Source organism: Leuciscus leuciscus (genome assembly GCF_965113295.1).
Source record: "Leuciscus leuciscus genome assembly, chromosome: 21".
NCBI lineage: Eukaryota > Metazoa > Chordata > Actinopteri > Cypriniformes > Leuciscidae > Leuciscus > Leuciscus leuciscus.
In genome coordinates this window covers 34,415,636-34,441,014 of record NC_138745.1, presented here as the reverse complement: position 1 = coordinate 34,441,014, position 25,379 = coordinate 34,415,636, and the positions used below count along the sequence as shown (strand labels likewise).

At 40.2% G+C, this 25,379-nt stretch overlaps 1 protein-coding gene across 5 annotated transcripts in view; it reads left to right on the top strand.

Moving 5' to 3' along the window:
• The window catches only part of LOC309485208 (uncharacterized protein), a 142,566-nt gene that overhangs the window by 67,432 nt on the left and 49,755 nt on the right, over positions 1 to 25,379 (top strand). The window contains exons 5-6 of one of the 5 annotated variants that reach the window (XM_082151975.1): positions 20,690 to 20,720; positions 21,100 to 24,062. The exons of 2 other annotated variants lie outside the window; for them this stretch is intronic. In XM_082151975.1, coding sequence (XP_082008101.1) covers positions 20,690 to 20,720; positions 21,100 to 21,359 — 291 coding nt within the window. In that variant the 3' untranslated portion in view covers positions 21,360 to 24,062. Of the gene's footprint in view, positions 1 to 269; positions 438 to 20,689; positions 20,721 to 21,099; positions 24,063 to 25,379 lie in introns of those variants that run through there. 2 more of the 5 variants (XM_082151973.1, XR_014201081.1) reach the window with 2 other exon arrangements.

The window sequence follows — 25,379 nt, the reverse complement described above, 5'->3', positions numbered from 1 at the left end:
AAACGCCAGTGATGACAACAGGAATCAGCTAAATTAGTTAGGCTATATATCAGCAATTTGAAGACACAGTTGTACATGTTGAATTGAATGACTAAATCAATCTAAGACAATAAGTCAATAATTTTCATTTGTTCATTAGATCAACGTATCTGGCTAAATCGTGGCTAAAACCAGATACTGTGCAATAAACGAGTGGTGGGGGAGTTCCACAGGGGGAGGAACTGAGAAGCGAGGAAACGAAACGAGGAAGCACAAATAAGAAGTGAGAAGCACCTACTCTACAAGATCACGCACGCGAGTCGAACTTGATCACACTTGGCTGATGCATAAGTTTAATTCGGCAGCGTCCAGAACCAAAGTTATACGGATTTTTCCTGCATTGTTTATTTTCTAAAAGTATTTTTCCTTGTGTGGTATTGCTGTGCGTTCATAACTACGTAAGTAAAACTATTTAATGTCATTGTAGATGTTTAGCAATAGAGAGAGTCAGAGTGAATTAACGCTTTTTGACTTTCTCAGTTTGTGTAAATCTACTTATGGTTCAGAGTATTTATTTTTTCCCACATTAATTTCCCACATGTCTAGTACAATTATGTGGTTTTGTTTTATTAATACAGTAGGCCTATATACTTTTTTCTTGACATACCCCGAAAGAATGGAAGTGAAATGTGACAACATGCCCCATAGGTGGGGTACATTGTAACATGTGTGGGGCACATTGTAACATGACAGCTTAAAATGTTATCTGATCTAATAAAAAATATATACAAAACAAACTAAAATATTTTCTAAATAAAATACAATTAAAAAACTTTTTCATATAAAATAATGGCAATTTTTAATAATTAAATATAAACAAATTTTTGAGTTTTGACTACGACTAAATAATTAGTCATTTCTGAACATTGACTCTCAGTCTTTATTCACCTTTTTCTCACGTTTTCCCAATAAAATTAATAAAAGTATAGAATATAATAGCATATTTCTAATAGGGGCACATTGTAACGCAGTGTGACAACATGCCCCCGCCTGCACAACTGGGGTTTAAACCCTGCTAGTGTCTTCTGCTAGTTAGCGAAGCATTAACCCTTATGTGCTGTTGGGGATGTTTTCATCCACTACGGGGTATTTTTGAGTCTTAATTTGGCCATAACTTTCTCCGTGTTTCAGCAAATGGAATGATTTTTGGTGACTAATCTTATTTTTACACATATTTTGGGAAAATGCTTTGAAATTTTTCAAAAACTCAACAGTACACTGTGGGCAAATTCACTACCCTTTCGTTATGTTCGTGGCTGAAAACAGCCACTACTTTAAACTGCTGTAAAAATGTATCAGATAAATATTTTTTTCAATTTTTTTTGCATAAATCTATTAATCAACCTCAGTCCTGCTCAAAACTACTAAATGTTTAAAAAAAAAAAATCAGGATTTTAACTCTTTCATTGCCAAATTCATAAATTATGTCACCGATTTGGGAAAAAAAACACACAAAATGACTTATTTTCTATATAAAATGTGAATGTGGACTGGATTTTTTTTTACCTTTTATCACAGTCTTGGACATGTCAAAGATTAGAAACAACATCGGTTTTGATGCATTGTTAGTTTTTGTGTAGCATCAGATTTTAACTTTTTCTCCCCCATTTACTGTTCATGGCTGTTTTTGCCCCATTGACTTCCATTATAACCACATTTTTTGATTGCAAAGCCATAACACCATATAATCATGCATTTTTGATTGTTGGTGGTTTTCCCTGTTGGGAAGAGGTAAAATTTGTAATTTTTACTGTTGATAACCAGGTGGCACCATTAACCCTTTAGATAGGCCTGTGCAAAAAAAAGCTTAGTTTCTGGCTTTTACATGGAGTTATATGGAGTATAATAGCATATTTGTGTGTGTGTGTGTGTGTGTGTGTGTGTGTGTGTGTGTGTGTGTGTGTGTGTGTGTGTGAGAGAGAGAGAGAGAGAGAGAGTATGAGAACTCACCAGACTAAACAAAGGAAGTGGATTTAAATGATGTTTTATAAACAAAGTTCGGGAGGAGCACGTTCAAATAATCAATCCAATCTACTCGTCATCAAACAATTATGTCTACCCTAATCAGCATGACAAGAAGTATATATATATCCACACTGTCAACTCACCTAATATTCCTTGACAGTTTTCCAGCATTTGGTCCCGCCCATTTGTCGTAATGTCAGAGATCGAAGTCGAACTCTTCCCGTCTGATGACGATGCCCTCGCTGCCCAGGATCCATCGCAGTTTCCCAGCACTGCAACGAGCTCCCAGGCTCAACAGGACACCGCAGCTGAACCTCCAGCTACACCGCGAGGCCGCCGGCCTAGCCGAGCTGCTTCCCGTACCCCGAGGCGCCGTGGCTTGCCCTCACCTCCACCATCAAGATTGCCACCACCTTCTCCAGCTTCTTCCTACACTTCAGCACAACCGACCATTCCGGCAATAGAAAAATGGACAGTATTGGGATTGAGACAAGCGCTAATCAGCGCTGATGTTAATTTTTCCAGGAGAATGAATAAAGCACAATTGTACAACCTGTATGTTTCACTCCAGTCTGCTTTCCCGTCTCCAAAATCCACTCCATCTCCAAAATCCGGAAAAAAGGCACGTTCCCAGAAAACTCCTACTCCCTCTCGCGCAGGGCCTAGTTTTCCGCGAGCGTCAGGCTGCAGCAGGCCTTCTGCTAGCCAGAGCCGCGCCCCAGATTGAGCCGCCGCTGCCAGGCCCCAGTCTCCTCTCCGCTCCGCCGAGCTACAGACCGCAGCTTTCTCCAGCACCGCACCCCCCGTCTCAACGCCATTTCCTAATGAGACAGGCGGCAGTGTGAGTATGCTTCCATCAATGGCGCAGGCTCAGCCACCATATAATTTTCCTGTCTCTTTTTCCAACCTGTTCCCCTGTCCGTGGCCTGCAGCCCCACCTCCAGACTCTAGCGCGAGGCTGCCTCAGCTAGAGTCGCAGGCCCAGACACCATTTCTACCTCCCCAGCTCCCTTCCTTTCCCACTTTTTCTGTTCCTCCACAAGCTCCAGGGGTTGACCCAAGTGTGAGGTTGCCTCCACAAATGACCCCGGCCCCGGGGTTTTTTCCTCCTAACACTTTTCCTCAAAATCGTGCTCCTTTCACTTTGTTTTCCGCAACGCCGATGCCCATCCCGCCGAACGCTACAGCTATGGAACCGCCCCCTGTTGCCAGTAACATCAGAGCTTAGATCCTCACAGGTGCGGACATCGATTTATCTTCCCTTCTCTCTTTACTTCCTCCCTCTGTGTCAAACCGTCAAATCGACTGCGACGATTTTGAAGTCACCCTAAAAAACCCAGTTAATAATTCATCCCGCATTCTTTCGTTCTCTGAATTTGCTATTGCTTTCAGCCGTTATAGCGAAATAATTTGTGCCGCACTACCCCACAGGAGAAGAGAGTTAAACGATTATCTCGCGATAATCGCAGAACTCGCGCTATCATACGGAGGAACCCATTTTTACACTTACCATAAATTATTCTCTGCAAAGTTCGCCGTCCGAGTAGCCCAGTGGAGTAGCCCAGCCTTACTGGAGCGCTCTAGACACAGAGCTACACAATAGAGTGTTCCTAGGCTGCCGTAACATATCCTGCACGGTTTGCAGATCCGTTTCTCACTCCACCACAGCTTGTCCCTTGATTAACCCTCCTCCCCGCCCAGATCCATCACCAGCTGAAAAATCAACCAGTTACGTCACACGGCCAGCAAACATCAATTTCAACGACTCCGATTCCAAAAGAAGAAATTTCACATCCAACAGTCAAGTTTGCAATAACTTCAACTCAGGACGTTGCACACGTCAACGCTGCCGTTATTTGCATGTTTGCAGCTATTGTGGCGGCGCTCATGCCCGCAACATATGCCCTGTTAAAAGGTCCGTAAATAAAGATTCAAAAAATTACTTGTCGACTCCTGTGAATATTTCTCGTCTGTCTTCTGAATTGTCTCACCACCCCAACACTGATTTTACCAACTATTTACTGTCTGGTCTCGAGCACGGTTTCAAACCCGGCGTTGAAAGCCTCCCCACTCAAAGTATCATATGTGATAATCTCCAGTCCGCGCTCGCTGAACCCGACGCAGTCGACATCCTGATTAAAAAAGAAATCGAATCAGGCTTTATGATTGGTCCTTTCAACAATCCTCCTTTCGAGTGTTTCCGCATCAGCCCCATTGGGGTGGCTACCAGAAAATGTTCAGGCAAGAAACGCTTAATAATCGATCTCTCAGCCCCACACAACTCCCCATTTCCAAGCATAAACAGCCTTATTTCTCTGGAACAATTTTCTCTTAATTATCACACCATTGACCAAGCCATAACCTTGATTAAAGATGCAGGTTACGGCGCTTGGCTTGCTAAAGTCGACATCACCTCTGCTTTCAAAGTGATGCCCATTCACCCAGATTCATGGCATTTGTTCGGCGTACGCTGGCAAGAAAAATTTTACTTCGCCGTCCGTTTAACTTTTGGCTGCAAAAGCAGCCCCAAGATTTTCGACATGCTATCAGAAGCAATTTGTTGGATTCTTTCCAATAACTACTCAATACCCTACTTAATTCATCTATTAGATGATTTCCTAATCATCTCACCGCCTGACCTTGTCCCAGCCGCGCATCTTCTCACAGTCCAAAAAGTCTTCGCTGAGCTCGGGATTCCAATCGCCCAAGATAAAACTCTGGGCCCAGCCACATCCATCGAATTTCTGGGCATTAATTTGGACTCAGTTAACTTCCAGGCCTCACTACCCAAGGAGAAAATCGACAGGATTATTCTGGTCGCATCCACCCTCCTAGAAAATCCACATTGTTCCAAACGAGAGCTACTTTCTCTACTCGGCCACCTAAACTTTGCGATGCGCATCATCCCGCAAGGCCTTTCATCTCACATCTCCTCTTCCTCGCATCATCAGTGCACGCACTAGAGGACCAAATCTCCCTAACTACTTCATGTTGCAATGAGCTCAGTTTATGGATAACTTTCCTTAAACAATGGAACGGCCTGTCTTTTTTCTATAATGATCTGATTTCTCTCCCTGAGGATATCCAACTGTTTACTGACGCAGCTCCCTCCATTGGTTTCGGAGGGTATTACCAAGGCCGTTGGTTCGCGTCTACATGGCCCGCCCAGCTGTTAGACTCACCGCAGTCACTAACATCCTCAGCGCTGTTCGAATTGTATCCTCTAGTGGTAGCAGCTTTCCTGTGGGGAAAAGAATGGTCAACTAACAGCATAATGGTGCACTGCGACAACGAAGCAACTGTGCATTGCATTAATAAAGGCCGCTCAAATTCCCCCGCACTAATGCCTCTCCTAAGACGCCTCATTTGGATCGCAGCTTGCGATCAATTCATTTTAACTGCCAAACATGTTCCAGGTTCCAGAAATCAAATAGCTGACTCTCTCTCTCGTTTTGCTTTCCAGAAATTCAGGCTGCTGGCACCAGATGCGGACCCTTTTCCAACCCCAGTACCTCACTATTCAGAGCTGATATTCCCATAAACCACCCATTGAAACCACTTCTCGATGCCTCTCTTAATTCCATTCTTCAAGCCGTTTCAACCAGCACCCTCCACTCCTACTTAACCGCATGGAAGTGTTTTCAGTCTTTTCACTTCATATACAAGCTGCCTTTTCCAAATTTTTCTCTGCTCACCATCACTTCATTCATAACCTATCTCGACAGCATCAAGAACCTCAAAGCCGGCTCCATCAAGGGTTATCTAAGCGGAATCCAATTCTTCCACAAACTCCTTTTTGGTTCACCCTCCACAGAGATAGCAAATTCTCAGACATCAATGCTCATCAAAGGTATCCAAAAAACCCAACCCACCCGCCCAGATGCCAGGAAACCTATAACGTTAGACATACTCACTAAATGCATCTCCACCCTCCGCAGAGGTTACCATTCCACCAACACAGCCCGCACACTGGACGCAATGTTCATTTTGGCTTTTTTCGGCTTTCTAAGATGCTCAGAACTCACCATCACTTCCAGCTTCAACCCAAAAATCCACCCCACAACAACAGATCTATCAGTGCTAGACAACGAAACCATCTCCTACTTCATTAAGCAAAGTAAGACAGATCAAACCAGGAAAGGCCATTTCATATATATCTTCAATCTCCCATCACCAATCCAACCATACCAAACTCTCTCAGCCTACTTGCTTTTCAGGAATTCACAGTCCAAATCCCCTTCTGACCCACTTTTCGCAGACGACTCCAACCGCCCTGTTACACGTTTCTGGTTCCAAAAACACCTTCAATACGTTTTGCTCCTTTCAGGCATCCCAGCAGACCACTTTTCCAGCCACTCTTTTCGCATAGGCGCAGCAACAACAGCTGCTCAAAAAGGCCTCTCTCAGCAGCAGATCCAATCACTTGGCCGTTGGTCATCGGAAGCCTTCAAAAGTTACATCCGCTCAAACCGCTTCCATTTCAAAGAAGCCCAACAAACCCTCATCAGCTAAATTCTTTACAACTCCTCATTCACGTTGAAGCAAGTCTTTCCCAAACACCACAGCAGCATCATCTTCCTCCATTAGGAACCCATTTTTCCACCCAACTGGCTCTAGTTAATTAAAAGCAAGTTAATCAAGTCTACCTCAGCTAATCTACTCCGCTCCCGCAGAAGTTCTGTCACTCTGTCCAAACTTATTCCACTTCTGCAGCAGTGTCTTCTATTCCGCTCCCGCAGGAGCTCCATTACTCCATCTAAACTTGCTCCACTGCCGCAGCAGTGTCATCTACTCCGCTCCCACAGGAGCTCAGTTTCTATGTCCAAAATCGGTTTGGATATTTAAAAAGCAAGTCGAAGCAAGTTTGCTCCACTGCCGCAGCAGTGTCATCTTCTCCGCTCCCGCAGGAGCTCCATTACTCCATCTAAACTTGCTCCACTGCCGCAGCAGTGTCTTCTACTCCGCTCCCACAGGAGCTCAGTTTCTATGTCCAAAATCGGTTTGGATATTTAAAAAGCAAGTCGAAGCAAGTTTGCTCCACTGCCGCAGCAGTGTCATCTTCTCCGCTCCCGCAGGAGCTCCATTACTCCATCTAAACTTGCTCCACTGCCGGAGCAGTGTCATCTACTCCGCTCCCACAGGAGCTCAGTTTCTATGTCCAAAATCGGTTTGGATATTTAAAAAGCAAGTCGAAGCAAGTTTGCTCCACTGCCGCAGCAGTGTCATCTACTCCGCTCCCGCAGGAGCTCCATTACTCCATCTAAACTTGCTCCACTGCCGCAGCAGTGTCATCTTCTCCGCTCCCGCAGGAGCTCCATTACTCCATCTAAACTTGCTCCACTGCCGCAGCAGTGTCATCTTCTCCGCTCCCGCAGGAGCTCCATTACTCCATCCAAACTTGCTCCACTGCCACAGCAGTGTCATCTACTCCGCTCCCGCAGGAGCTCAGTTCTATGTCCAAATTGGTTCAGATATTTAAAAGCAAGTCGAAGCAAGTTTGGTCCACTGCCGCAGCAGTGTCATCCACTCCGCTCCCGCAGGAGCTCCATTTCTCCGTCCAAACTCGTCCACTGCCGCAGCAGTGTCATCTACTCTGCTCCCGCAGGAGCTTAGTTCCGTGTCCAAATAATTTGGATATTTTAAAGCTTTGAAAGCAAGTTTGGTCTACTGCAGCAGCAACATCTCCTCCTCTACCGCAGGAGTTCCGTTCCCCGTAGCAGTGTTTACTTTCCCGTCCTTTTGCTACCAGCTAGTTGGATAGCAAGCCAAAATAAATTTGATCCACTGCCGCAGCAGTGTCATTTCTAGAGCTAGTTCTCCATCAACTTGCTTTCACTGCAGTGGTTATTCCTTTTTACTCCACTTCCGCAGAAGTACATCACATATGACCATCCCTAGCCTACCACCTTAGAGGCACACCCTTCCGACGCCATGCTAGCTTTGCACTCTGCAAGTTTTGGGGGGGGGGCACCAACATCATGGCGGCTGTCCGGCTTTTATTTGCAGCTTTTGGGGGGAGTACTCTGGGTTCGGGCCGAATACCGAGCCCGGAGCCCTCTCCTCGGACAGCACGCCAAATACGCATTTATTCTATCTAACTTATTTGTAAGTGTGAACTAGTGAAATTATGTTTTATAAACAAAGTTCGGGAGGAGCACGTTCAAATAATCAATCCAATCTACTCGTCATCAAACAATTATGTCTACCCTAATCAGCATGACAAGAAGTATATATATATCCACACTGTCAACTCACCTAATATTCCTTGACAGTTTTCCAGCATCCCTCCACCACCCCGACTCCTCACTCTTGGCTTAATCTTTTACAGCCAGGAATAAAGGGGCATAATCATCTCTAGAACTTCACTACAAGTCAAGCCCTTTCTCATGTTGCTTGCTGCTCTTCTCACCATCAAATGACCAGCAGGCTTGCATGCAAGTGTTTAAATCCACTTACTTTGTTTAGTCTGCATTTCTCACCATCAAAAGGCAGCAGATGCATAAATACACTTACTTTGTTTTTGTTTACTCCATGTAGTTCTGAGAGCTGAGGTGCATATTTTGATTTTCTCAGACGCATCAAGGTGAGTTCTCATACTCTCTCTCTCTCTCACACACACACACACACACACACACACACACACACACACACACACACACACACACACACACACACACACACACACACACACACACACACACACACACACACACACAAATATGCTATTATACTCCATATAACTCCATGTAAAAGCCAGAAACTAAGCTTTTTTTTTTGCACAGGCCTATCTAAAGGGTTAATGGTGCCACCTGGTTATCAACAGTAAAAATTACAAATTTTACCTCTTCCCAACAAGGAAAACCACCAACAATCAAAAATGCATGATTATATGGTGTCATGGCTTTGCAATCAAAAAATGTGGTTATAATGGAAGTCAATGGGGCAAAAACAGCCACGGACAGTAAATGAGGGAGAAAAAGTTAAAATCTGATGCTACACAAAAACTAACAATGCATCAAAACCAATGTTGTTTCTAATGTTTGACATGTACAAGACTGTGATAAAAGGTTAAAAAAAAAACAGTCCACATTCACATTTTATATTGAAAATAAGTCATTTTGTGTGTTTTTTTTCCAAAATCCGTGACATCATTTATGAATTTGGCAATTAAAGAGTTAAAAACCTGATTTTTTAAAAAACATTTAGTAGTTTTGAGCAGGACTGAGGTTGATTAATAGATTTATGCAAAACAAATAGAAAAAAATATTTATCTGATACAATTTTACAACAGTTTAAAGTAGTGGCTGTTTTCAGCCACGAACATAACGAAAGGGTAGTGAATTTGAACAATGCACAAGGGTTAAATGACTATCTCAACTGTTAAATAACATCTTGGAGATTAAAATAATATCAGATTTGTCTTATTTTAAATAAACACAAAAAATAGAGATGAAAAATTAACTTAAGTAAGAAATTTACTTTTGCTATGGTTTAATAAATGTCTATAGAATTCCCCCCCAAAATTTTTTTTCTATATAGGAAGTATTTAAAACAAGCGTGTTACAACTAGCCCCGCGTTAGGTTGTGCCCCGCACTCCCCTTGGCTACTATTCCATTGTTAGCTTGTTAACAAACAAAGTGTAGACACGATGTGAGTAAGATATTTATTGTTCATTGCTGGCAACTTCATTGATGATAACGGAACTTTGTGTGTAACTGATAAAGCGACAGCATGTTATTGATAGTAAAGGGAGCGAGCGGTCTAGGCTTTCAGGCTGTTTTAATGCTGAGGACCGACAGACAGTTTCAGCTGCAATGTTTTGGAAGTGACAGATTAATGCTGGATTCATATTAATGCTGGATTCACTCTGCACGGGACAGAAATTTGATATGTTAGAATAGTAAGTAACGCGTTAAAGCAATATAAAGGCAGACTAATAGATTAATAGAAAAAATATTAACTATAATATTAAAAATGAAGTAGGCTACCTTATTGAAATTTGAACTGGACACCCCTGACATGCGATTGGCCACCCCGGGTGCCACCCCAACATTTTATTTGCTACTGGCAGTTGCTGATGCTGATAAAAAAAAATAAGAAAAAAATTACGTTCGCCGGCAGCGAGATACCGAACTTCACCGAATAAGAAAACATCATATTTGAAGCAAGTTTTTAAGGTTTAGCATCAGGGTGGTTTGCTCCGAATAGCCTACATTCGGCCTAATACACGCATATACAGTAGCCTACACTGTAAAAATAAAAGGTGCCTGGAGGAACCTTTTGGGGTTCTTCACTTTGCCACACCGGCGGAACCGTCTGTAGATCCTCTAGGCACCCTTTAAAAAGGGGTGGTTCTCTGAAGAACCACACAAGTTTCCTGAGGAACTCTTATGGGCACTGTGTGGAACCACTTTGGGTGCCTCCAGGAACCAAATTTTCATTTTTTTTAAAATATTTAATTTCATGTTGTAACTATGGTTACCTTTGACTTCTATTATAATAAACAAATTGAACCAAATACAAAATAAATGTTTATTACATATTTTATATTCATTTTTATACATACACTTCCATACACATGGGAAAAAAAAGCTAACTATAGATTAATATCAATGAATACACAAAAAAAATAGTATAATACATAAGCAACATGAATAATCAACCAAGTATATGCAATAGGCTATACAAGAAAAGACATTTCAACAAAATGCATGGAAACATGGATCCTAACCTTTATCTCTATACAGAAATCTCTGATGGTTAGTTATTCAGCTATTTTGAATCATAAAGTGTTGAAGTCTGGGATGCCGTTAGACTGGAGACTGCAATGTACACTATGCCTTTTGAAAAGCTTAAATGTGTGACTTGAATCAACAGTGTTCATAAATGGTTGTTGAGTATTCTCATGAACAGGGCCGTGCAGAGACCTCTGGAGGGGCAGGTGCTCAAAGTATAAAAGGGGGCACATGGCAAAGCTTTAAATAGGGCTGTGCTCAAAATATCAATACAGCAATATATCAATATGGATGATTCTGTATCGATACGGCAGCAAATGCATTGATGCAGTTTTGAAAAAGAAACAGAACAGAAAAGACAAATTTTAAGTTTAAAAGTTAAAAAAATAAAATAATTATGTGTACATATTAATAACTCTGGGATTAGAAACTGAAGTATCTTAAGTTGCCCCAACCTGATGGCTTTTCCTTCTCTGTTATAGCCTACAGAATAATAAAGAACAGCTGTTATAGTAAACTGTGTAGGACAAAATCAACGTGGCCCATGTTTCGTTCAGTATAGTATAGTTTTATTTAATGCCATGTCAGCATCTGTGGCTATTTTCATGGCATAAACTGATTTACAAAAATACAAGAGTTACATTTATACAATGAAAATAAAACAAAGCAAACAGAAAAAAAATACAGCAATTAATACTTTACAAGATTTTTAACATTAATGTGATTCCTGTTTCTGGTAAATTCTTACTAAAGTCCTTAAGTGAGTTTGCTGCCTTTGCTGTTGTTACTGCTGCTGCTGATGATGATGATGATGATGATGATGATGCTGATGATGATGATGATGATGATAATGCTGGAGCTGATCTGAGACTGTAGACATTAAAACAAACATATAGGAGATATATTAGCTGATTAAACAATTGTTATGTGACCATGACAAGATGTAAAGATAGCTGACAGTGTTTGGAACTGGCTCACTAGCTCACTGACCTGCTGTAAAGCTGCAGATTCTGCCCAGGCTGCTAGGGGAGATGTTCACAGAGGCTACTGCACACAAAACATAAGATACTGGTAAGCCTTACCAGTGTTGTGATCATTTTTAAGGCACTCTACGTTTTTTAAATAAATATTGTAATAATAATAATAGTTTAAAGTATTGTTGTGTTTCTATACCGTCCATCTACAACATTCCCAATAACCTATTACAATCAAAGATTGCCCTTACCTGCCGGTTAAAGATGCTATAAATGGCTTCAGGGTCCTCGGCGGTGTCCGATCCAGTTCAGTCCGGGGTCCGTTTCACGGGGATTTTGCTTAGTATTAATATCTAAACTATAACAAAGTAAAGATATCTCTAGGAAAAAAATCACTCTGAGACTTATTTTAAAAGGTTTTCGAATCACCAAAAATTGGTTTCGTTTTACTTAGAAAAGTTTCAGAACAATACGAAGACAATAAATTCAAAAAGGAAAAAATAACAGAAATGCGTATAGGTCTTCACCTCGAAGTGCGGCCCCGAACAACAGGAAACAAAACCTTTTATGTGGTTTGATTGGGGCCGTCTTTAAGCGTTTTAGGGCTGTTTAGGGCCCTTACAATACTAAGTAATCTTTTATGCTGTTTCTCCATCTGCCTGAGAATTCTGATAATTTGTTGGCTTTGATATGTCAGCTTGTTCTGTGGTTGTTGGGTCCTTCTTCTTCCTCTTCTCCGTTTTCTTAGCTTTATGAAGTTCTCTGGCGTGTTCTTTCTGGAGTCGTGCAACTAAAAGATCGTCCATAGATATTTCAATTTTGTCAGTTACTTTTGAGACACTGTCAGTTCCTTTTGAAACATGTAAATCATTTAGGAGAGGTTCCAATTTAAGGGATTTATCAGAAGATTTCACATTAGAATCTAGCAACAGTATAAATAACATAAAAAGACCAGACCCCTCGACACCCGTGACACTTTTCTCCCTAAACAGCAAGCTAACGTTACTTCTACTTAAAATGTCTTATATTCAAATGCAAATGATGCAAAGGATGTTCCATTCAGACCTTAACATTAAGTATTTTACTGTTATGTGTCAACAAGATTCAACAAAACATTTTCACCTGGCTAGACCCAATGTTTAGACCTGTTGTGGTATTTATGCAAATTAGCACATACGTAATTAGATTATGCACCATTTGTCCATGTTAACAAACAATTAAAAAAAACTTGTAATACATTTTTTGTTTGTCTTGATGTAAGTAATCAACTCAGTAATTTTCATGGTGATATCTAAAAGGTCTGAAACAGGGAGAGACTGGTTGAGACTTCAGGGCTGTGTTGTCATCATGTCCAGGCACAGGTCCTTCATCGGATCTGGATACGGCCTGGATGCGGCGGACTGCAGTAAACCTCGGGATAAACAGAGAGACTAATATTAGCGTAGACGCCATTCTTCTTATGATGTAACGAGTACATCAGGATTTATGGGAAGTGTTCCTGGGTTCTGGCTGACCTAAACTATGCAGCCTAACATTGAATTATAGAAGTCTATAATGTGTTATGTGTATGCTAGGTCAAAGAGATGTGTTTTTAGTCTAGCTTTGAACTGACAGAGTGTGTCTGCTTCCCGGACAATGTGAGGAAGACTGTTCCAAAGTTTTGGTGCTAAATAGGAAAAGGATCTACCGCCAGCAGTCGATTTTGATATTCTAGGTATTATCAACTGGCCAGAATTTTGAGATCGCAATAGACATGAAGGACTATAATGCGTTAAGAGCTCGCTCAAGTACTGCGGAGATAAACCATTTAGTGCTTTGTAAGTAATCAATATTTAAAAATATATACAATGTTTAATAGGGAGCCAATGCAGTGTTGACAGAACAGGGCTAATATGGTCATACTTCCTGGTTCTGGTAAGAACTCGAGCTGCTGCGTTTTGGACCAGCTGTAGTTTGACTATTAAGCTTTACAGCAGGTCAGTGAGCTAGTGAGCCAGTTCCAAACACTGTCAGCAATCTTTAGCTAAATAGCTAAAACGTCCTTCTTGCAAAGGAACGATTCGAGCGGCGTCTTCTGCTCTCGTTTTAGATAAAAAGCCAAGTCTAACTCGTTCATTGTAGCAGCCAAAGCCGTTTCAAACAACTGGTGTTCATCCATAGGCATCTTGCAATGTTTACTAATGACTTGGACGTCACAGCGCTGTCGTCATCTCGCCTCTGGCCCGCCTATATCAGATAACCCGATGTGATTGGTGCAGCTCAGATCGAGGGGCATATTTAATGAGCATCATTACTCGACACCAGAGTAACTCGCTGAGCAAATTCAACTTGTGCTCTCACGAGAACTCTGGATTACCAGGGTAATTAATAGGTGCACATAAATTCCTTTTTTAACATTTAAACTTAAAAATGGTCTTTTCTGTTCTGTTTTCTTTTTCAAAACTGCATCAATGCATTTGCTGCCGTTTCGATACAGAATTATCCGTATTGATATATTGATATATTGCTGTATTGATATTTTGAGCTCAGCCCTTTTTAAAGCCTTGTTCTATGTGCCCCCTTTTATACTTTGAGCACCCGCCCCTCCAGAGGTCTCTGCACGGCCGTTAACCTCTGTGATTTCAGAGGCACGCTCTCAGCTGGCCAAAAATACACAGCAAATTGCTGTGTGATATTTTGATAGGGAAAGTTTAGTAGCCTGTATTTATATGCTGTTGATCGCTGTAGAGAGTCAGAGTGAATGAACTCACATGACCAGAGTGAGCAATAACTCTCTCTCAACAGGAAAATAATATCCTTTATATTTACTAATCCATAACCAGCCACAGGAAAACAGGTTTTTGTATTTTGTGTATTTAAATTGCCAGTTAAGTTGAAAACCCGCCACAGGGTGTCTGGTAGTCATTTCAACTAATTTCTTCAATTACAATAAAGCACAGAGAACACAAAGACAAAGATCCATTCATGATAATATTGCTGCTGAATCTACAGAGCCACGACAGAAATTGAACATGATGAAATAAAATGAATTCCATTGCATTGTCTTCACTGGCTGAACGCAAAAAGAAATCCAAATATAACTCTGTAGGAAACATTGCAACATTATTCAGACAAAATTATCAAAACAATTTTTTTGAAATATCTGCAAAATGTGTAAATCACAAAATACAAAAACCTGTTTTCCTGTGGCTGGTTATGGATTAGTAAATATAAAGGATATTATTTTCCTGTTGAGAGAGAGTTATTGCTCACCTCTGGTCTGTGTGTCGTCAGCGCGAGTTCATTCACTCTGACTCTCTACAGCGATCATCAGTGTATAAATACAGGCTACTAAACTTTCCCTTTCAAAATGTGACACAGCAATTTGCTGTATATTTGGCCAGCTGAGAGCGTGCCTCTGAAATCACAGAGGATGGCTGTGCAGAGACCTCTGGAGGGGCGGGTGCTCAAAGTATAAAAGGGGGCACATAGAACAAGGCTTAAATTGTCCCAACCTGATGGCTTTTTCAATGAGTTCATTCACACACTTTCTGCATGTCCGATAATTGGGAATAACCCGTTTATTCGTCACCACATCAACTCAGATAATAAAGCAGTTGTCCTTAATTAGGGTGTATAAGTGGATGTGTTTTTTCTATAAAAACAGAAAATGTAGGCAAGTGTAAACCTTTTGTTCTCTGGACAATCGATTTTCCAGATGTTCCAAACAGTCAGAAGGATGCTTCATCAGATACAATAACTTTGCACCAGTCTTCTGCTGTCCAATTCTTGTACTTTCTGCAGAATTTCAGTCAATCTTTAATGTTTTTATTGGAGAGAAGTGGCTTCTTTGCTGCCCTTCTTGACACCAGGTCGTTGTCCAAAAGTCTTGGCCTCGCTGTGTGTGCAGATGCTCTCACACATGACCTGCTTCTAATATTGAGCAGTTCTGCACTGACTGGTGGAGACACGATTCCCTTGCTGATTCTTCAGGAGGAGAAGTTCCTGGTACAACCTGGTTATTAACATGCCTAAGACTTTTGCACAGTACTGTATGACAAAATCTAATTGACAAAACCTTTACTTATATAGTAAATAAGGTTTATAAGGCTTCTGTGGAAGCTTTCATACAGACTCGCCTTGCCTCCCTCACGGCACAAAATATCAAAGTTCTTGCAAGAATTATGGTTTCCCTTCCCTGGAAATATATATATATATGTCACTGGAAAAAAATTGTCAGCGGTGCTCTGTCTGGACTTGTTACACGCACACGCATTACGTTTTTTACAACTTCAGAATAACTCAACCGCAGACTTTGACAATTGAAATGCACCAATCACAGATGAAATATACATAAATGACATCAATATAAACAACTAAGCATAAAGATAATATCCTATATACAGTGCAACATCGTTCCAAACACGTGACAACTCCTATAATTAACCTTGACGAGCTAATGCTCGAGCTAAATATTAAACAGGTCTAGTATTGCACATATGATTGCTAGAGATCAAATATAATACTTACTTTGCATTGAAGCACAACACCCATGAAATTAACAAACTATATGTTATTTACAACGGCCAAGTTCAGCGTTAGAATCAGCTAAGATGATGCCAGAAGTATTGTTGTTGGTTTATCTATTCCTAATGAAACTTATTGCAAGCAAACATTTTCTGATAAATTCTGACATTTCTGCTCAACTTTCAGTAAATCGTCTATATGTACTATTTAATCTCTAGCACTTTCTTATTAGTCCTAGTTGTTTAAGTTTCACTCTTGATGCAAATTTCTGTAATTTATTTTTCTATTGCAGAATGAAAACCATGAATGCTGTAAATGCAGTGCAACTGTTCACTCTGGTTTGGACTTTTACTGCTGTCTGTCAAGCTGATGGTAAGAGAATAAACTTTCCCCTAGAATGAGTGAGAATTTTGAGGAGGGAATAAATATAAAGATAGAGGGGAAAAAAAGGTCAAATTTGATAAAATCACAAGTGGCTCTTTAAACCTTTTGAAGTTTATCCAGTTCCGTCCAAGAGTTTGAACAATTTCCTTTTGAATGATTAACACAATAGAGGGAAATCCATTAGAGTCAGGGAGCAGTGCAGTTTATGTGTTTACACACACACTCTTTTACATAAAATAATGTGTTCACACAGATAAGCACAAAATCACAGTCAAGACTACATGATCTTGTGTTTCTCTACTGACTCTATCTGATGCACATGATTAAAAGAAATAGTCAGGATGTTGCATGCAGAGACTGTAGTGTATAAATTACTATTAAATATATACTGTAAGCTATAATTCATAATACATAATAAAATGTGAATCTCCCATTACTAGAGATTAAATCTTATTAAAAATCGAATATACTAAAACACATAATTCAGTGGTTTTATTATGAATAGGTTCATAGATAAATGTTCATTAAATGACTGATTTAAACACAAACACAAGAAGTCTGGGCTGGGTTTCCCGAAACTTTCTTAACGCTACGTCGTTCTTAAAGGGATACTTCACCTCTGGAAAGATGAATGTGTATTTAAAATAGGTCATTTATGTAGAAGAAATGTGAAATTATTTTTGAGTTTGGAGCTTTCTAGACTGAGAAAAGCCAGAAAATGTATTTTTGGCTTATGTGGATGAAAGACAACAACTCCCAGAATGCACTTGCTTCGCTGTCCTAGGAGGCCACTCCCAAGCCACGCCTACCGGTTAGAGAGCGCAGTTGAAAACAACAAGGCTAGGCTACTAGTGAGACTTTGTGACGAGTTTGCCTGGGATTTCGAGATCGCCCAAAATGTCCGGGATTCTGCTTTTGCGTTCTACAGTCGCCATTCATTATGTTTACTGTGGCGAGCAGGACGAGGCTGAGGGGCGCGGGAGAACGATGAGAGGACGGTGGCGTGATTACCGATGAGCGCGTCGCGCTGCAGTCAAAGACGCACCGGTCTCGTATCTCTCACGGAGGAGCGGGAATTTTCTTAGCAATGTTAAAACGCACATCAACCGATCACTTGTTTAGCGTTCATGTAAACACTAATCAGATTCACCAATCGGAATGAATTCAGTTAGATTGTGAGTGAGATCCCTCTATGGGCGGGTTGAAAAAATGCGGGACAGCCCCTCCTACTGGCTGTAGTCTTTAGCCTCTGGCCAAAAAATCCCAGACAAAAAGTTTCCAGACAAAAAATACATAAATCTCTCCTCTCAGGGGGACATGAGGGTAGAAAGCACGGTAATTCGAAAATACTACAGGTTTTCTACTAATACAAAGCTTAATGCTAAATCCTGAATTATCCCTTTAAGTTACACCTTAAGCTGTACCTTATCGTTAATACGTGTTTCCCAAAACGTTCTTAGTTAAGTATACCTTCTGTAAGTCATACGTTCAGAAGGTTGGTCTGGAGGACCACTCTTAGCTTTATCACTGTATACGAATATAATTCTGAAGTTTTAATACACCCAGACAGTGTTCAGTTAGGCTAATTCAAGTGTTTTCATGCAAAGAAGAAAACTGTCATTACACTGATTATCCAAAGGTACATCAGCTGGCAATCCATTAAAGGCTTAAATGAGTCGTATGTAAGATTGTGGCCAAAACTGGTACTGCAATCACTTTCAAATTACTGTAGAGCGGTCTATCCCCTCCCCCCTGACTGGAGGTTGCCAGATAGGCTGCAGGATCCAGCAGGAACGTAGGCTGCTACGTAGCTGTGGTAACTAGAGCTGAGCTGGCAACCCAGATGCCGAAACACTACTGACTTCGTGATTGGTAGATAGGTGGAGGGTGGCGCTTCAGGCCAAAACACAACATGACAACATCAACATCAGTTGAGGGCTGCAACTTCACTTTTTAAATGACAATATCCTGGCCGGACTACTGTTGTCAGTTATATAAGTATTTGAAATGAACATGATTTCTTAATTGGTTGGCCATCAACCATGGACACATCTAAACTATGTGTGTGTAGAAACCATTCAACTGGAGAATGGTGGACTTCGGCCTTGTACACCAATGCAGGTTGCGTCGTCTAGCGAGTGATGCGGTTCCGAGGACTTTTCTATCGCTTCAGAGGTGTGTGTGTGTCTGAAATGTAACCCTGACCGTTTTACATGCCTTTTGTTAAATAATCACTCGTTATTAAAATTTAGATATTTGTCAATGTCCATCTTTATTATGTGGGTTTAGGAGGCGCGTAGATCTAGGCTATGTACGGAACGTTTTTTTTTTTTAAGCGGATTTTTTTTTATTTTCAAATATATGCATTTATAGTGTGTATTATATAAACAAATATATATTTTAGAATGACATAATTATACATATACATGTACATTTATATGTTTTAAATACAATTATAATTACTGTAGGCTAATAATGTAGCAGGGCATTCAGTATGCATGGGCCACTGGCGATGACAGTTTCCCCCCCTCCCTCTCCCTTGCCGTGCCACACCACCCACTCTCCTCCCTTCTTCTCACAGCCACCACGCCCAATTAAGTTGCATTTTTGCAAAAAGATTGTGAGCTAGACTTGAGCTGAAAGAGGGGGGTTTCATGACCCTTTAATAGTCTATTTAAAGGGAATGATTGTGGTGGGGAGTTTGCTCAAACTATGACAGCGATACAGAGAATAGTTGTTCTAAAAGACGGCGTGTCCGCGAAGCGTTTCAAAGGCCAGTGAAAGCAAACTGTCCGTCAAGTCCTATTCGGACGCTAATTGTTTCTCATGGGCTCGTACGGTATTTTAAACATTTACAGGGGTAAGTCTGTGATTTTATTGCTGTATGAATCCATAATGTCAGTGTTTTTTCTCACCCAACCCACGTAAAAATCCCTGGCCAAATTACCTACTGTTTTTGACAAACAGGTCGTGTGGGAATTTAATTGCCGTCTGAATCAACATCTCTGTGTTTACAAAATTCAAAAATTCACTGTTTAAATCCTTGTTGATCACTGCCGAGCACCTTATGTAAGATGTACACTTTTATTATTGAAATGCTGGAAAGTATTTACAGGAACAATATTTCATCGCAGCTCCACCTCAGTGAACAAAAATGGGAAAGAGAAGAAAGCACGTAAACATTTGAAATGGTTATTTTGACAGCAATATATGATACAATTTTAAAATATGTAGGCTATGCTATTATAGTTTGAATTATTTTTTATAATATCCCATGAGTCTTAATAAATGCAATTTCAGCTATTTCTGAAGTGCTTCTTTTATAAAGAACACCGCTTTCTCACATAATGCAGATAAACAGCCCTTGCGCGAGAGAATAATCGATTCTCGAGTCATCGATATCAACCAATTCAGCAGCATCGCCACGGACAGCACCGGGTAACGTCGCACGTAAGAAGGAATATCTTAAGCAGCTTTCTAAGGTATGGTTCGGGGAACACGCCTAGAATTGGTATACCTTTAGTTAAGTTAAGCCTTAAGAGTCTTCGTAGCGCGCTAAGAGACAACGTTATCGTGAAACGCAGCCCTGATATGTTAAAAGTTTACTGCGATGTAACAAAAACCATATCTTCATTATTGTTCAGTTGCTGTATTATATGATATACATTGTTATTTTTCAGATCACATCAGTGTAAGCTGTGAGAATGTGACTGGAACTGTGGGTGAAGAAGTAACTCTCACCTGCAGCGTCTCTCTGAAGAACTCTCTGGAGAACTCTCTGAAGAACTCTGAATGCTGCATTAAATCGTATAAGTTTCAATACCCTGAGAAATATAATTACTCCGACATCTGTAGAGAAGAGTTTCCTCAGGTCCCCTGTGAACAGAGAAACAGCTTCACATGCAGCTTCAGTCCAACTACAGCAATGACGGAAAAATTCAGATTCTTTATCCAAACATATCAAGGATGGAGATCAACTGAATTCACTGTGAACATAACAGGTACCATATAATACTGTTGTTTATAATAATTCAATGAATGTTTGCAAATGTATTTTCAATCTACTAACAGTGGTTTAAAATCTGTTAACAGAGACCAGTAAACCTGAAGCTCCTGGTAAGAAATATATAACATTGATTATTGAGTTACTTATAGAACACAGAAAACTGATGTTTAGTTTCTTGTCAGAATATTTATCATTTTAAAAATCTCCTGTGAATAAATTATTTTATAGTTTAAGGTCTAAGAAGGAAACGTATGTATGATCACGGTCTCCAAACAGATGCATCTCTCTAGATATTTGATTTTAGAGATGTTTAGATCTGGTCTGTCCGTCAAGAAATCAGTTTGATCAGATTCTCAGCTGCAGAAATGTTTTGTGAAGTTTGTGTGAAGAATCTGACTGATGTTTGATAGGCTGAAGTTGACTTTATGATTTAAAAACGATTATTTTAATTGCACCTTCTAAAAGCACAGCGGGATATACTAACAACAGTGGCGGGTTCAGTAACAGAGCAGAGTCCTGGATCAGAGGAGAGTTCTGGAACAGAAAATGGTTTTGGATCTAAGAACACTGTCATCGCTGCAGTTACAGGCTGTTTCATCTTCATCATCATCATCATCATCATAATGACAATCATTTACAAAAAGAAACCAAACTACAGCCAATCTTATGGATTCCAGAGGATGTTTCTGTGCCATAAACATGATGATAACAACAGCAATTTCCAAGAGCAAAATCCAGAATCTTTCTAATGTCACTGACTCAGCAGTACGAAAACATTTAGTTTTGTTTGACTTTAAATGTGAAGATCAAGAAAGACACAAACTTTATAGGAACTTCATAAACTATATCTACACATACAGTACTATCTGTTTTACCTCAAACTGCTGAACTACAGTGTTGTGTACTCGATACTCGGACTCGCTCTCGGACTCGGTCTCGAGACCATATTTTAATGGTCTCGGTCTTGTCATGGACTTGTGTGCATTTTGACTCGGAATTGACTCGTACTCAAACATATTAGGACTCGGACTTATTCCCGAGTCCACTCGAGTCCCATTCAAAATATTTCATGATTGTTACTGTATGTTAATATTTCTTTAAATTGTTGTTTGATTGAAACGTCCAATGATTGCTGACTTTCTTGTGCGCAACTGCGCATGACTTGAGACTAACGTTCGCGCCGCAAAAATGCAGCAGGAGCCTGGTCAGATGTGATGTGGAGCCTCTAGCTCAACTATGTATTGAAAATGTCTGCCTTGTCATCCATAATTCAGTTTGCATATAAGAGCCACACAGAATTTGTGTGCAGTAAGACTCTTAAAAAGAAACATTCAGCAACATGTACATTCTGCGGTGTACATGATTCCATGGTATATTTGATTTACTGTTTGAGTATGGTGCCAATTTTATTGTTACCACCAAATATTTTACATATTCTTGAAGATATCTTTAGGTCTGGTTTTTAGACCCAACCTTAGGTTATCCAACCTCTCTGGTCTTGGTCTCGACTCGACTCGACTCGGACTCGACTCTCTCTGGTCTCGGTCTCGACTCAGACTCGACTCTCTTGGGTCTCGGTCTCGACTCGGACTCAAGTGAGCTGGTCTCGACTACAACACAGCTGAACTATATAAGTCTGGTTGTAGGTTTTAAAACTGAAATGGACACAGCGACCCCATTGGATTCAACGGAGAAAAGAAGTCAATTAGAAGCTCTCACTTCCTGATGGTCGAGCGTACTGCGCAGACTCAAACTGAGCTTGACGACGTAGATGTGACGTGAGCAACCCGTCTGTCTTCTAGTAGCTGTGCCAAGAGAAATCTGAATCATTCCCTTCCGAAACTTGCAGAGATGGAGAGCGTGAGTAGGAGGTGTCCATGAGCTAGGAGCAGGAGCAACTTTTGCTATGTATTCTGATGAATTATTTTGTCATTTTGCCTCCACGTCCCCCCGATTGCCCTCGAGCTTCTCCTCCTGTCCATACGGTAATCTCTCTACTGTGCGACAGAGAGTCGCGTGGTTATGACGCAATCGTTAGCCTATTTTTACAAAAACTGCTTCTACGGGGCCATAACGTAAGATACAAGGAAATGGAGCCTTTTACACATTTTCGTGTTTCTTTAGAAATAAATAATGGACAAATGGAGTCTTTAAACGCCTCAGATGTAAAGTTATTCGCTGTCAAAGTGACGCCAGTCAATGGAATGCTAACAGCAGGTGATGGTCTGCTAATCAATGGCGGCCCCCGGGGAAGCTTCAGTTTTTTCTGAAAGATTACCCCCCTGATTCATCCTGAACCTTCACGGTACAAACGTAACAGTTAGGTGCATACAGTCAGACAACGAATACAATCAGTCTCAGGCGATCTACACTCCAATCCAGAAGGGGGCGAGCGCGGCAATGCAAAACTGTTTGCTAACCGCTACAACAGGAAAAGAGCAGAAGAAGAAGAGACAATATATGCACCAATCCAAAACAAGGGCCCTTTCCCAAATGACTGACTTACGCTTGACTTGACTTGACTTGGCTGCCGTGTGCCCGTTAAGTCCACAAGACCACAGGGTGTCCCATTTGTCATTTTAGGTTTCAGAAGGGTGCTCGCTTGCCTTTGCAGTCGATATGCACCCTCGATGCAAAGCAAGTCGCAGTTGCATTACGTTACGAAAGTGGGGACTCGTAGGGAGACCGTGAGTGTTTAGGGTGTCATTCGGGACAGGGCCAAGAGTTCATATTTCATGCAAGAGTTTGCAAGTCGCCTATATAAGCTGAGTTTTGATACATTTTTGTGACGCGTTCCACTAAATTCACGGAAAGGAAACTGGGATGCCAGAAAGCGTCATCCTGTTTGTCTTCTTTATTTTACAAAAGCACAATGCTTTGTTTTTATTGTGAGTGTACATAAATAAAAATAGACTATTTCGATTATGTCTTACTCTTAACTGTATGACCATAATTTATGCCATGACAGAGTATTTTAAGAGGTTTCTGCTGTTATAATGAGACAAAATCATTTGGCATTGTGCCGATTTGTGTCATAAGTCTCACTACTGTCCAGTTATGAAATATGCGTGTCCTGGAAATGAGAAGTATCAGGTGCCGCTTCACTCGCTGTTTCCTCTTTTTCTCCTTCATGGAAAGAAATCACTTTCCGTGATTTTTTCAAAAACATAATAATGAACTTTGTGCTTCCTTCATTGTTAGTGCATGTTAATGAACTCTCAGACGTAAAGAAAACTTATCCATGCACAAGTTTTATGTAACATTTTTCAATCAATGTTGTACTTTTATAACACAAGAGATGCTTTTCAGTTTTTCAGCTGATTGTGACCAAATACCAAATACTCTTTTGCAAGAGTGCATTCTGTTACTGCTTAAAGTGTTTGATACACTAAAGGAGCTTGTACTGTAATTTGCACTACTGTCTGATAAAAAATAAATGAAAAGAAACCTTGCATTGGGGATTTATTGCTTTTCCTGTTGAACTGTACATTCCTGTTGAATGAACTTTTTGAAGCGTCAAAGTGGTAGTTGCATAGCTGTCAAAGGACGGACAAAAAATCTATCAGATTTCATCAAAAAGATCTTCATTTGTGTTCTGCCATGATACATCGAGCAGACAACCAGTTAAACTCACAGTCTCTTAATTTGTATTCAACAACTGCAGCAGAACAAACTCACTGTTGTCTCTGTGACGGTCTCTTGTATATTGCACGTCCCTGTTGCCCAGAAACCCTGGACCCTGCAGTCAATCACAATCTCCTGTGTACACATATCACATCACATCTCCCCTCTTTAAAGTTCCACTGCCTCCTAAATATTTATTTCTCTGAAACAAAGGAAAAGGCTTCTATAATCATGTATCTAATCACTATTATGTACATAATCTGATCACGTAACAGATATAGAACAATATCAACTGTTTACAACAGCCAATATCTTAAGCATAACATGTTGATAAACAGAACATGTTATAACATTAATTAATTCACATTTTTTCTCTTATACAACAACCTACAGTATGATATAAAACTCTGGTAACACTTTATTTTTCACTTTATGTCTCTTTTGAACAGTCTGTATCTGCATGTCAACTAACTTTTAATAGAGTAATATCTGCTAACTCTTTATTGTGATGCTCCTCTGAAGACTAAAATTTCATCTTTGAATATAATTTCATTATTTAATATTATGTATCTGTATTATTATTCTTTATTACTATTCATAATCAGTTGTATTATCTTATGAAGTTTAAAATGCACGAGTTAGACTATAGATTGCATAGACATGTGTTTAGAGAACATATTTTAGACAGGGTAGCTGGGAGGATCATGTATTCTGTTACAGGTATGTGTAAAATGCAATGTTTACTTAGCAGAGACTTCCAATGATGATGATACTTCAAATGTGTACAGTTGGTTTGATCTTTGCAAGAAAAGGAATGTTTCAACTGATGCAAATGTACCATTTATATACCACTAATATACACTGAGAAATAGTTTCTTTTTTTTTCTTCTTTTTTTTTTCTCCCTTTTTTATTATTTTCAATAAGTGTTATACAAATATTGGCAACACCACACACATGATACAAAACCCAAACCAAGTGTAAAAGACAAAGCGTACAGCATACAATGATTATTTGATATTATAAAAAATATATATAGAGAGAGAAAGCCTGTATCACACATTCAACATGAAACAAATAAGAACAGTAATTGACAAGACACAAAAAAAAAAAAAAAAAAAAATTATATAAATAAATTTGGGGATAG